Here is a 14,626-nt window from a genome sequence, read left to right as displayed (position 1 = left end):
CTGAACAGAATGCCAAGATTGTTCTAAGTACATGGATTAGTCTTTACACATATTCTAATCAGAGAAAATGCAAAGCATTTGTTTCTTGTTGAGAACTTGATGAGAAAGAAACAATTTGATCGAAACAATCTTTACTTATCTTTCAGCTGTAGAATTGAATCATAATTATGTTGGTTAATACAATATTGGTTTTATTTTTTCAGATGTTCATGGAACTTTTATACCAAAGTGATTTTTTTAGGGAAATATATTAATTCATACATAACCAAAAATTGCTAATGCTAAACATCCTACAGTCAACTCTGAATTTCTTTGTATTTCACAACCTAGTTAATATATCAGTCAGTTTTTCTTTTACTGAAGTCTTTATTAAGGGTAAGAAATGAACTATATAGTATTTATTTTGAAATTATGACCTATAAGAATGAGTTACTTTATAAATGAGCAATATATAAAGATGTGACATTTGTTTTAGTATTCTTTATTAGCTTTGTCATTCGTAAAGGAGGATTTTTTCCGGAATAAAGTGCAAATTAACAAGTTCTTTTTCTATTAATTTGATTTTTTTTCTTGTTACCCTGCACCCAACATAATTATTTACTAAAGAGGGAACTGTGAGCAAATTGCAACACTTCACAGCTAAGGAAGGGTACTGTACATTGTGTACGTTCCTTACAAATGAAACAAAAGCATTTGATGATAGAATGCAGTTTATCAGGCATAGCTATATAGTATTAAGTAAGCAAGTCTTCTTTCCCCATGTAAGGAGATCAGAGAGCTCTAACACGCAAATATGTAGGAGAAACAATTCAAATTAGGAATGACATTTGGTGCATCCAACAGGTGTCTTTTCTGTGACACAAGAGATCTAATTTGCTACTTTGCATATAGATAGTGCTAAGAAAAACCTCTCATGCAGAAAGATCAGGTGCTTATATTTGCATTCATGTATATGATCATTCATATGATATAAGCTGATGTATATTTATATAATTTAATAAATTACAAAGTAGCACTTTTTTATGCTACCTGTGTATCCAGGTAATTTCCTTAAAAAGCTGTATCATCACTGTATTGTTACATGATTTCACGACTGACACCATGTAACTATGCAGACTTTGTCTTTAATAGAAAACCAGTGCTTCATTTAACTTTGTTGCAGCTAAGTACTAGTATGCATTACCAGGAAATATAAGACAAGTCTTTATAAAGTGCATTGAGAAAGCAGGTTACCAAATTATACTAAATTCTCTGCTAATTGACCATGCAAGGTATGCTTGAATTCTTTCAGAAATGTTTATATTTTGGCCATATACTGTATCATGTAAAATACAACCGTATTGGTCTAAAGGTATTGTATTCTTTATGGTTTAGAAGTCTTCCTAAGAAAAAACACAATATTTAATAAGAGAATATTAAACATTTTAACTTTATAGATTTTTCACCATGAATTTGTGTCCAGGAGATAAAGGACTTCACTAGAAGTTATTGTATGGGAATATCAAACAAGAAGTATTTAAACTTATAGAACTGTTTGTCAAGGACACTAGAGCAGGAGTGTTTCAGTAGTGATTTCCATCCAAGCAGGGTCTCACGCAAATGGAAGCAGAACAGTAGACCAAAGACCAGAAAAGGCATTCCTAGCAAAGAAAGGGAAGAAAAGACAGGTGTATGACTATTTCAAGGTCTTATGTAAATTACCATGGGGTTGGGGTAGGGGGAAGCTAAGACATGAATAGGCTTTTTAGTTTTCTTAGATTGTTTTATTAGTAGAATTAGAGAAACAAATTCTCTTCATAGTGAGTGCTAAGATGGTAGAAAGAGTTTTACTGTGTACCTTTCATGTCAAATGAAAAGCAAAGCAATGTATGCTAGGCATACGTCTGTTTGAAACTACATCTTCTAATTTCACTGTTCATGGAACTAGTGTTTTTTCAGAGCTGTTTTTATCCAATCTTTTCCTCTCTCAATGCTAACTGTCCTGTAGCGCACAACCAAGGATTTTATTCCCTCTGTGGACTTTAACAGTTCAACTTGCTTTGTTATCTGCTTACATTACTGCTAAGCAAGAAAATAACTGTTATAAAGGAGAAATTGAGTTGCAGTTCTAAACAAAGTGTATGCTATTTCAGAGAATCCCAAGGAAGCACAATTTCAGGGTTTTCTTTTTTCCCCATCCCTTTGCTAAGCAACCAGAATTCTCGTAAAATCAATAGAAAAAAAGAGGACAGAGAGCAAAAGGCACACAAAGATGCAGGAAAGGAAGGTGTGCAGCCCCTGCAGGTACTCTCTGTAACCTTTTTTCTTGATGTATCCTCTTTCCTTTCTGTTCTTTTTCTTTAAAAATGCATCTGCAGCCAGCTGCGATGCTGGGGAAACGACAGGCAGTTTTCTGAGATCCTTCCGGTGGAGGTTCCTCTGATTCTGGTTTGTGCAATATAGGAACTTGAAACCAGGAAAAAAGGATTCATGTTTCTGAATTGACACTAACGTACTGTTTGAGAGAGTGGGGATAACAATAATATCATTCAGTAATTAAACAGGAATCAAGAACATAAGCCTTTTGACACTCCCTGAGTGGCAGATGCTACACATATTCTTTAGGGCAAGGAAAACAAGGTGTTAACAAATTGCCGTCAAAATAAATACGGAGGATGTGATCATTCTCCCCTAGAATTAAAATTAAAATCTTGATGAATGTTCTTGTGTGATTCAGGATTTTAATTGTATTCTATTTATTTGTTTTTTAAGGAAGAAAAGCTGCTGAAAACACTTGTGCGGTATGGGGTCCGCAGTGGAATAACTGCCAGTCTAGAAATGGAAGTGGACGGGTTGCCATTCTACAACACCCATTCACTTATGATTGAAAAGCTGCTGCAAGAAGTGCAGCAGTGACTGCCCCGAATGATTTCTCTATCAAGAGTTGTTCCCGTGTTATTTCCTTATTCCCTAGGCTCTCACAAGGTATGAAAAATCAGAAAAAAATGATTTTCATCTCTGGTGTCTTGGCCGAGCACAACTTTTCATTGCTACCCTTACAACATCTCTGTGAACCGAGAAGGCGATATCATCATGATGATTTGGTCTACGTTTCTCTTCTGTAATTTTATAATGGATAATGGATATTAAATGATATTATACACTAAGAGGTGATCTGGCTTTTACAAAGAAAGCTTGTCATTAAAATAAAACATTATGGCATTGCTGTTCCTGTTTTACTAACCTCATAACTGCAACAGGAAGTAACTCTTGTAGCAACTTGAATGTAAAAATACCTTGTGGTGGGGAAAACAGCTGCAGTGGAGAGGGGATGTTTAAAACAAAAACCCCCAGCAAGTATTACAGTAGTGAAAGTTGTTAAATGCAGCTCCCTTATACACTTCCTGTAGCCCCTCTAATACTGTCTTCTTATGCTGGTGGATAGTTTGCAGAAGTGTGAGGAGATAAGGGGAGAGCTTTAACTGAGCTAATGAAAATAAGGGCAGCATTGCAGACCTTCCATGTAAAGGGGTAGGCTATACCATTTGCCTCCTCAATATTAGTAGTTTGTCATTTATTTATTTAGTCCCTTTCTGGGTAATACAGAAAGGTCGCAGACATTTTAGGGTATCCTGTTGTTAAGAATAGATGTTTTAAATCCATCAATAGTGATTAAGTGCTTAGAAATTACAGCATGATTAGAAATTTTAAAATATTGCATTCACTATGAAATAGTGCTGTAAATGAACATTTAGATGAATTCCAGTTACAGAAATTCAGCTCCTGACAAGACCAAGTGCAGCAAAATTAAATTATATCTCAAAGGCCTACTAATGCCAAACCAGTACATGACAAATGGTTGTGAATTGTGCCTGACTTTTGTAATTTAAAGCTGTGATTTTACTTTACCTCCAAATGAGTGTCAGGGCTGAAGTTCTGCTAGTTGTCAGCCCTCACAGCAGACAGGACAGGGTGTATTTGACACTGCATCTCTCAGGCATTGATGCTTTAGCTGTCATTAGGTTATTATAATGGTACAAAAGGCAAGCATCAAACCATGGGGCTTTAACAGGATGAGAATGGCAGTTGTGTTTAGCCACTGCTATTTCCAAAGGATAGTGGACTTCTAGCAGCCGGCAACACTTCGTATCTACTTTTCTTTCTGTCAGGTGAGTTTTATTTTCCTTCTCTTACAGAAGACAAACACATAACTTTTTGAGAATGAGAAAAAAAATCCATTTTTACTACAACCACCAGCATACTTTGAACATCAATCGTCTGAAATCTTTGAGTGTACACAGCCTTCAAAGACTTAAACAGTTGAAGACATGTGACAGAAAGAAATCTTAATGCCAGACTTGCTGCTAGACATTCAGATTCACCAAAGCTCCCAACGTTTATTTTATGGATTAGTCATTTTTTTAGATTCATTTTATTTAAAGCCTTCTTGAAGGATGTTGCAGTGAAACTATCTTTGGAGTTTCACAATCAGAAAATAGCTCCTTTAGAAGTCTCCAAACTCTCCAAACTGTAACTATTTCATATGAATGCTTGAGGTTTTTGCCAAAGCCAGTAACCCTGCAGAATGGCATATGTTCACCCCTGACAGAACCCACGAAATGAATTTGGCATAATTTTAAATTGTCTGTTTAGGAAAAGAGGCAGCTGATTTCCTTCTCCGTGTGCTACTTGCTCAATAGCTTACTGACATATTACACTAACAGGTGCAATGTATATTATTATTTCCAAACACTAACTTTTGTCAAAAAAACTTAATTTAGTAAGCTTCTGCTCTTTTTTGCCTAAAATATAAGTTTTAACTATTAGATTTCATTAAGAAATATAAAATGTCATAACTTTTATTTTTCTCTAATGTGTGTTTTTAAAATCCCTTCTTGTGTGGAGTCCCAAGTGCTGTATTTAATCCAATAGCAATGTGGAGCATATCTCTAGCAGCCATAGTAGGACCCTTGATTGACTGTGTTCTGTCTGAGATGGAAAGAAAAGCTCTGAGTGAGAGTTACCCTCCTCCCATATTCGTTACGGTTCTGCAGCCTAAGCCTAAAAGTTACAATATAGAAAGAAGTGATAAAATATTGACTTCAGAAAAAAAAAAAATCCCCCCTTCTCTTGTGGGTTAGCAGGTTAAATGTTGAGAACTGTAACAGAATGCTGGACTCCGTTACACAAGGTTCCATATGATTTTAAGCTGCAGCAGCTGACCAAAAGCTGACCACATCAAAGTACCAACTCAAATAAGCCTTAATCCCTCAGATGACAATTCCATGTAATATGGCATGCTCTGCATTCCAGCTGTCTAATTTAAACAACATGGCTAACTGTAAAGAAGTAAAGTATAACAGGACAACAAATACTTCATCCTAGAACAAATCACATGTGTGTCTTACAGCCTGTCAGGTCATGGGAGTCCAAGTAGCTGGCTCAGTGCTTAACAACATACAAGCACGGCATTGTGGCAGTCAGGAGTCCCTGCCTTACCACCCTGTTGGCAGAGACTGAGGAGATTAGAGGAAAGATGAGAAAGTAAAGCTAAACAGCACTGATAGAAGAAAAAATGCATGTATAATATAATTAATCCAGCTTGGTGAGTGGTCCAAGTATAAAGAAATGCAAAATAGTTAAACAAACCAAATGTTAACCTAAGCAAACCTAATCCCCTCCTGGGAATAGGGACATGAATCCCTTCTGCAAGAGGAAGGAGGAGAGGATCTGTAGTGTAACGAATAGAAACTGTGGGCCAATATATTTCAAACACAGAGTGAACAAGTATAGGAAGAAAATAATAAAAACATTCTTTATTAAACACATCCCCTAACTATTTCTAATACTGCACTTTTAAGGTGGTTTCCAGAAAATTGTTATTATGTATTGCCTTTTAGAAACTAATGACAAGCAAGGCTGTGTTACAATGACATACCTCAGATACCAGGAATAGACAAAAAAACCCCAGGTGTTTCAAGAAAGGTTTGAAACCAGAGAAGTGAAAGGACAAGGCAATATTCATGGTGTAATAGTTACAGATACAGGAAGGTATGACGAACAGATCACAAATAAGAATCATACAGGATTCATTAGCATAGTAAAAAAAACCAAAACCTTGAGAGGAGATGGTGGTGGAAACAATACTATAGAGCACAACTCCCACATCTTTAACTGCCATTATCTCCACCTGTTCCTGTACTTTGTTTCTATCTAAACTAGGAAAGATAGATCAGCCATACATCATATTTCTGATATTGTATTTACTTAACAATGACCAAGCCCGAAGCTATAGTATCTGTGGGAGAAAACAGAGTTTAAACAGAATCCATTTAACAGTTTCCCTGACAAAGTCATTGCTATTTAATTGCCTGCATAGTCTATGCTCCACAAACCATACAAATTGCGAAGGATGCAATCTAAACCATAGCAAGGTTTAGTAGAATGTAGATGTAACTAAATGTGTCTTCGAACATAGTGACTCAGGGAAGTACATGAGTTCAAAGCGCCTCACATACTACCAGCCTCCTGTTCTTTTCCAAGACAACAGACCAAATTATTTATCCCCATTGGATTCAAGAGGTCTCATACCTCTGGAAGTCAGTAGGAGCCTTATGATGAGGTTCAACAGTCAATCAAGAGATTGAAGGTCTCAGCAGGTGCTGAGTTCCTTGTGCACGTTCTCCCAGAACATCTCACATTATTGGATTGGTTGTTTTAGGAAGGTGGTTCTCGCACAGTCTCTGCAGGGCTTGAAACTGGCTGAAGGAGGCGTTATTTCAGTGAGTTACATGAATGATACAGAAATGCAATTTTTTTTCATTTTTCTTTTTTGAAGTACATATGGGAGCATTTAATTTGTTCTGTCTACAACCTTTTCATCAGATGATGACAGCTTATAGAGCATTTTCTCTAGATGCTACAGGGGCAAACAGGAAGCCGGTAAAGACAAATTCAAGAGAACCACACACTATCAGAACTAGTTTATTCCAGTCAATGCAGTCATCAAGACAACAGGTTTTGAGCGATACCACAACAACACCAGACCCGTGATTGTAACTGAACTGACTAAGCGTGTGCTTTCCTCACTATTGCCAAGGTCTGAGCACCTCCAGAAACGACCTCACTGTACTGCATTGCTAATAAGCCTTTGGGAGGTAACACGGCTGTAATACACGGGTGAATCGGACAGATACACAAACATGGACATAGCTGCAGATTTTAGATGTCCTTTTTTGATGAATGCTATAGGCTGCACATATTACTCATGGAGGAGTCCTTCATTCCAGTACCATCATGTGATATTTGTAGTAACCCTGGTTGCTGCTCGTGGTGTGACCTCTTGGGAGTTCCTGGAGCATTCAGGGGATAAGACTCCTTTGTCTCAGTCCTCAGACACCCTAAACATGTTAAACAAGAGTCTCGCATCTTGGCAAAGTTCTGGTAAGTGCTTTCACTGGAAAAACAGTACAGTACTGGATCAGCAACACAGTTAAAACTAGTCAACAGGAGAGAAACATGGTAAATATTAAATATTTTCTCAGCAAATGAGCAGTTGTTCTCCAACAAGCTGCGAACCACAAGTAAGATGTGGTATGGTCCAAAGCAGACTAAAAAAATGAAAACGGTGCTCGAAACCAGTCGTTTAATTTGGATTTTCTTCTTCTTTTGAGTGCCATGACTCCTGTGGACAACTCGTAAAATCCCACAGTAAGAGAAGGCCAGCAGGAAGAAGGGAAAAAGGAAGCCGGCAGAGAAGCGGTAGTAGTTGACATTGTGCTCCCATTCTTTGATGGGGTAATGCTCGAAGCACACCACGTGGCTGTCGGCATCCTTACTGACCTCGCCGTGTGTAAAGACAAAGCAGCATGTCATTATTTCTTTGGTCCAGATAACGATGCTCACAATTGCAGCAGCCTTCATTGTCCGAAACTGTTGAAACCGAAAAGGGTGAACTACTGCGAGATAGCGGTCAATGGAGATGCAGCAGAGGAAGCCCACACTGATATAGATATTCTCATACAAGAGGATGCCACAGATTTTGCACAGAAGCTCATCGTAGGTCCAGTTGTCATGCTGTAAAACATACTGAAGCCAAAAAGGCAAAGAAAATATGTAGAGCAGGTCTGCTACAGTCAAATTGCAAAGGTAGATACCCAATTCATTTTTAGCCTTGATCTGTAAATACCCATAGTACAGTGACAGGCAGTTAGCTGGCAAGCCTAATATAAACACAAGTATGTATACCACAGGGGATAATGTCTGGTGGATACTATGATTAATAGTGCAATTCTCAGTTGCATTCTCTGTGAAATTCACCATCTTCTGCCTCTCCCCGTATATCATTCATCAGGGTCCCAAATGGAAAGACGTAAAATTTAATTTCATCCACTTTCATGTACCACACTTATTCCACAAAATCTTTCGGCTGAAGTGATGACTTGCTGCAGGATGTTAATAACCTGAAGGTAAAACACATTAAAATCTTCAGAAGGGATACAATTGTGAAATATATAGTTAAGTTTTCAGTAAGCTGCCTTTTCCTAGCCCTGAATTTTATTATACTCCTTGATAGAAGATAAAGCCTGTCTGGGAAATCATGATTCATATGAGTAAATCCCAGTACAAAAAATTTTGTGTCCAAGAATTCCTAAGCAATTTACAGACATTTGTCTCTTTATGAGTATCTAAAAGGTGAAGAAATATCATCTCTGTTTTACATATGAGGCACAAAAGCAGCAGTCTCATTTGATCACGATGGAAAAAATGTCTCTGGCCAACATGCAGTCCAAATCAGACTTCCTTAGAGGATTCTGGGTGCACAAAACAGTAGATTTTTAACTTCCATTTCTTAAACTTCCCTTTAGATACAAGGTACCATGTAATACGCAGTTCAACCCATCAGGGTGTAAAAAAAGGGAATTTTTAAGCAATCTTTTTTACAGCTATTTGTAAATACAATCCTGAAAGTGACCTATCTTTCTCTGTCCGAAGGACACCATAAAACTCCAGTACAGTGTATCCCCATGGTCTCAGTCCTACAGGACATTCTATTACAGATTTCTTATTTGCCATGGACTCTCAAAAACTTAACTGTTACTATCTATACATTTGTATCTTTCCTTTTTATCTGTATTGAACATTAATATAATTGTTTTCATTTGAAGAATCTATAATCCAAACACTACCCATACAAACCATTCCTATACTACTCTATTACTATTTAAGACACACAAAAATCACTACTGACAATGGGTTAGCACTCAGTTTGACTAGGACAAGCATTCAGCCTTAAGCCAGCTCACAGTGATTTCAGTCTAGACTAACTGAAGTATCACGTTCAGTATTTTATCACCTTGTGATATATTCACATCGGCACAAGTGCTCAGGCCTGGAAAACAGTGGGGCAAACTGCGCCCCAGCCGGAAGGGGATGTATGTTTTACCTGATGAGACTGTATTTCTCTCAATCTCTTCCCAGAAAAATGCACGGTTTTAGCATCTACTTTTGTAAGGCTAACAACTTGTGTACTCTTCCTAAAGCTTCAATTAACATGGATTCAAAAGGAGACAGCATTATCAAGGACAAAGATAAGGTCTTGTTGATTTTTCCTGTTTACTATCCTAATTTGCATTTTTGTCATTATCTTCTGTCCTGTCTAGGAACATGCAATTTTTTCCAAGGCAACCCTTATGAAAAGATGACCACACTGCAGTAAAATTGCTGTCAGCTGCAGAGTTTGAGGATGTTATTGTCAAATATCTTTTTTTTAATAAAGGGATTTTTAAGTAGTGGTTGGCTTTACTCCCATAGATATTGAAAAGTCACCTCCTTTAGGCCAGAAAATAATTGCCTGGCTGAAATAACTGACTAAACCTGCAAAGATTTCAGTGTTTAGCTTCAACCAGTGTAGCACAGTCCCACTGAAATCACAACAAACTTAAGGACGCATGTAAATATTTAAGAATTAGAATGTGTTTTTCATTCCTTTTTCTCCTTTTCTTACCAACAGACAGAACATCAGTGCTGGTTTAGTGGAATTATTATTGGGGATCTCAAATAGCTTCAGTCATGAAACAACAGGCCAACATAAGCTCATCTCTCTCAAAACTTCTAACTTCATTGTCCAACGCGACTTGTGGGAGACGCAGCGCAAGCTCTGCTCTCCCCCTCTCGCTCTCGCACAGCTCCTTTGGGGGTTAAGAGACTCGCTCCCTCCACTGTGGGTGACACAACAGTTATTACAGATAAATAAAGCACAGCAGGAGAAATGCTACTTAAGGGACCCAGTCACAGATATCTGTTGTTCAGTCTAAAGTTCTCTCCAAAAGATTGCCATCACCTTCCCATGGAATAACAATGATCGTGTTACCAGTACAGCAGAAATTAATCCTAAAGTTATGTACAATTTTCCCAAAGGACTGTTACTTAGGGGCCACTAGCTCTCCTGTAACACTATCCAGTGCACTGTGCATTTCTCAATGGCTTCATAACCATCACACAGCATTTCTGTCTACAGGAGACCTGGCTCCACACCCACACGGACAGTGCACAGGTTTGCTGAGGCAGGTTTGATAACCTACTTACCCCACCCCACCTTTTCCAATTCAGAGCTCCAGGCCAAGTACAATTGTACTTCAGTTTATGTTTTAAACCATTTTGGTATAGTAATTTGGTGACTTCTGCATGTAAGAGGTTGCCTACACAAGATGATTGACACACCTAGTTATAGTCTAAAATGCCTAAAAATCTAGAATTTATCATCTAACCTACAAACTAGAAATGTGCAGTCACTGTCCAGCTCCTGTTGATGAGGCAAATAGTAATTTAAAAGCTGCCAATAATTTTGAAAAGTCAGAACTGTCTTTATATGTCTAGCATAGTTCAACAGCGCTGAGTTTTGTTGGGTGTTACCCAGTGCATCGATACGGATCACAGTATGAGAAAAAAGAGTTTGACTCTACAGTTGCACTAATTTTTGAAAATGTTTCTAGGAACTCAAAATGTTTTTATTAAGTTATATTTATGTCACAGAGAACATGATTGTAAACATCATTTTTGTCTAGCTTAAAAGTCTTGCCAGAATGCAGAATGTGAAGGAGACACCAGAAGTCTTATTGATATGACATTATGCTAATACAATATACACTTGTGATTGCAGTAACATTCCCTGCTCCCAGAAGAAGTGCTGCAATGGGCTGTTTCAGGGAGCAGGAAGAGAAGGCTGGCTGTTACAAATCTCTCTGCCTTATGCTAACAATCTTTCCCTGATCTCAAAGATGGGAATGAAAAACAAAGGTCCAGATTCCTGCTTGTGCGACAGCTGTCATATACTGCTCTCTGCTCAGCAGCAGCAGAGAACCAGGAAACCCTTCCCTTGCCTCAGCCTCCCCAGCGCATGGGCTCTGGGACACCCTTGTGCGCTCTGACCCCTTGTGCCTGGCTAGCGACAGGCTCAGTATACAAACGGGAAATATAAATGTAGTTCACCCTTCCCCCAGCATCAAGTATGCCAAATATAATTCTGTACCAGCCAGGAAGTGAAACTATCCTTTTTCAACGACACTGGTATGGAAGTACTGCAATGGCAGTGTTAAACAGATGGGTGCAGAAGAGCCCACCCTATTCTTAAGGACAAAATACACAATACCTTAAAAGCTGTCTGGAAAAGGGGAAACTGAGGGGAAAGGTGATGCAGGGTATGGGAGAGAAAAGACGAATAGCTCCCCCATTACTTGCTGACCTTGTCTGGATAGAAGGAGAAGAAAAACGAAAAAAGTTGCTGGATGAAAAACATGTGGGGTGTAGATAATCATAAAGCTGAAAGCAGTTACAAATGGGAACACAGAGGCATTCCTTTTAGACAGCTTTAATATGGAAATAGTGCAGCTGTGTGATTTTTTAGAGCATAGTTTATGTAACACCTTCAGTATCACGAGTCTACAGACATTTCCAGGCAATATTTCTCTCACATATGCCCACATCTTTTAGTTGATACCCTTCTAAGCCCAAGTCTTGGAAACAAATCAGAAGACTCCCATCATCTGCATGAGCTCTAAACAATTCTCTTGTTCCTGGACGAAAAATAAAGCCAAGGATCCCTGGACTTCAGAGCGCTTCACTTTTTCTTGGTTTAAATGAGCCAACTTTCATTACTCACTGGACAATTCAACAACAGGTTCTTTTCTTTCCAAACACCTTTGTGCCTTAACTGTTCACAAAAACATGAAGCCCACCCTGTAGCACAGACCATGGAGCAGCTCACGCGGTAAGCGCTGTCTGCTGGCATCGGCGCAGGAAATAGCTCAGAGCCACTTACAGCAACAGCCTCTTCGGCTCTGACCGAGTACTAGCATGAAGCATGGGTGGTTTTTTAGTTTCAATTAACATTGCTACAATTTTCCTCCTAAGAAATCTGTCTGCCTTTAAACCTACCCATTTTTAGCAGAGACAAATGGGACTATGCCAAAGGACTTCCTTGTCCTTTGCAGGCATTTGCGAAAGTTGTGCACGCATCTTGTCTCTCTTATCCACAAAGGACTCATTTCTGTGAACAGAGAGCGTAATGTGGTCGTGTGCCTTTATGTGACAGTAGCTGACTTGCTGTTCAATCTGTCCCTGCTCCTGTCATACACTGCAGACAGGCCTGAGTCACTCGGCTGCCATAGCAGGACTTGGACTGTGCTGCGCTTCTTGGAACCAGAAACCTGAGGTTGTTGCAGTTTAGGATTTGATTCAGATCATTACCTCCACAAACACCAGCCCTTAAATCCACACACTAAGCTTCACTGAATGGTTGAGGGTTGGTCAGCTTAGTTTGATCCTGGTTCACAAAGCCTGGAAGGATAAGGTCCAGTAAAGAGGCCAGGAAGAGATGATCAGATGCATAGACTGGGGACCAGCCAAACAATATAAAATGGGCAAAACCTGGCTGATATCCTTAGAGCAAGTTTAACAAAGCAAACATAGAATAAAGTGGAAATTGAGGTGTGTGACTGAGTATGAGGAAATGGCACAATGATGTTTGGATTCAGTCGGAAGAATTATGATTTAAAAGAAGGACCTTTTGGAGCTGGTCCAGAGGAGGGCCACAAAAATTGTCAGAGGGCTGGAGCACCTCTCCTATGAGGACAGGCTGAGAAAGTTGGGGTTGTTCAGCCTGGAGAAGAGAAGGCTCCAGGGAGACCTTATAGCAGCCTTCCAGTACTTAAAGAGGGCTTATAAGAAAGATGAGAACAGACTATTTAGTAGGGCCTGTTGCGATTCAACAAGGGGTAATAGTTTTAAACTAAAAGAGGGTAGAAGTAGACTAGATATAAAGAAGAAATTTTTTACAATGGGGATGGTGAAACACTGGCACAGGTTGCCCAGAGAGGTGGTAGATGCCCCCATCCCTGGAAGCATTCAAGGTCAGATTGGACAGGGCTCTGATGTAGTTGAAGATGTTCCTGTCCATGGCAGAGGGCTTGGACTAGATGGCCTTTAGAAGTCCCTTCCAGCACACACTATTCTACGATTCTAAAAGGGTCACAAGTAGAAAGAGCCATAAAAGGCAATGAAGGATGATTCTATTAACACACAGGAAAAGGAAGGGTAAAGACAGACAAGTACATACGAGGCACAAGCACAAATTATAGATCTAAACATAGCTGAAACATTTGCTGTAATTTTTTTTCAATATTTAGAACCAAAATTGTGACCCAGCTTCTAATAAAATTGCTTTTAACAGTAGGATGGGGGCATAAAAAAAAAGATAAGCAAAGGCTAACAGATATTTTGGAAGTCTATGTGCACTCCAAGGGAACTAGCTAAAGCAATTTGTGAACTATTGCTGATGATGTTTCAGGAATTATGGTGGATTGGGGTAAAACAGGCATAACACCTGTCTCGTGAAAAGAGTAGTTGGAGGATTATACATTGGTCAGCCTAGCCTTAACCAGAACAAATCATCAGACAATCAATACACACATCCGTGCATTTACAGAAGTGACTCACAGCTGCGGAGACTCACCCCAAGTGAGTCCTGCCATACGTCAGGAGAAGATGAAGTTGGGCTGGGGCTGGCAGCTGTACTTACTTCATACCCTGTCTCGGAAAAACGGGAGAAGCTCCAGCCTCAGTCCTACCTGCTGCTTTCTGTAGAAGGACCAGCACAGGCATGGATGGGCCCTATTTTCTCTGCAACATGCAGCTTTTTCCAGGCTGCAGATCCTGTCGCTGCTCCAATGAGCAGAAAGCAAAAGAGAGATGGAAGGGATGAAGGACAGTAGTGGAAGCTGGTCTCATCTCCCCTGATTAACCCATGACCCTGTAGCCTCCCCTCCCTGCCAATGGCCAGTCCTGCCCCACACAGCATCACACCCAAGTACCATCCCAGTCACGTCAGTGCCCCAGCTCCTGGACACTACCTGCCACAGCTTAGTGCCATCCCTGTCCTCACAGCCTCTCCAGCCTGATATAAGACACAACAGCCTCTTCCTTCATAGCTTTCAGCTCCTGTGATACTCGAACAGAGAGACCCCACACGCCAGGGCTATTGATGCGCAGGGGAAGGCAGGACTTGAGGGGGAGTGGAGTCAGAAGCTGCACTTCAGGGCTCATGAAAGCCAGGGAAGGAACAAGTGGCAGAAGATACAGAGGCAGCAAG

At 39.6% G+C, this 14,626-nt stretch overlaps 2 protein-coding genes across 2 annotated transcripts in view; one reads left to right on the top strand and one right to left on the bottom strand.

Annotated features, from left to right (window-relative positions):
• Positions 1–2,998, top strand: part of LOC104468771 (chromosome unknown open reading frame, human C14orf159) — a 25,472-nt gene extending 22,474 nt beyond the window's left edge. The window contains 1 exon segment of the mRNA XM_010083012.1: positions 2,752–2,998. Coding sequence (XP_010081314.1) covers positions 2,752–2,895 — 144 coding nt within the window. The 3' untranslated portion in view covers positions 2,896–2,998.
• A 4,226-nt stretch (positions 2,999–7,224) lies between these two features.
• Positions 7,225–8,301, bottom strand: GPR68 (G protein-coupled receptor 68). Its single transcript, XM_010083014.1, has one exon. The coding sequence runs from the start codon at positions 8,299–8,301 to the stop codon at positions 7,225–7,227; it is 1,077 nt and encodes a 358-aa protein (XP_010081316.1).
• Positions 8,302–14,626: the final 6,325 nt, after the last annotated feature.

The sequence above is a fragment of the Pterocles gutturalis genome, unplaced genomic scaffold (genome assembly GCF_000699245.1).
Source record: "Pterocles gutturalis isolate BGI_N339 unplaced genomic scaffold, ASM69924v1 scaffold11830, whole genome shotgun sequence".
NCBI classification, from domain to species: Eukaryota; Metazoa; Chordata; class Aves; order Pterocliformes; family Pteroclidae; genus Pterocles; species Pterocles gutturalis.
This window is presented reverse-complemented; position numbering and strand designations above follow the sequence as displayed.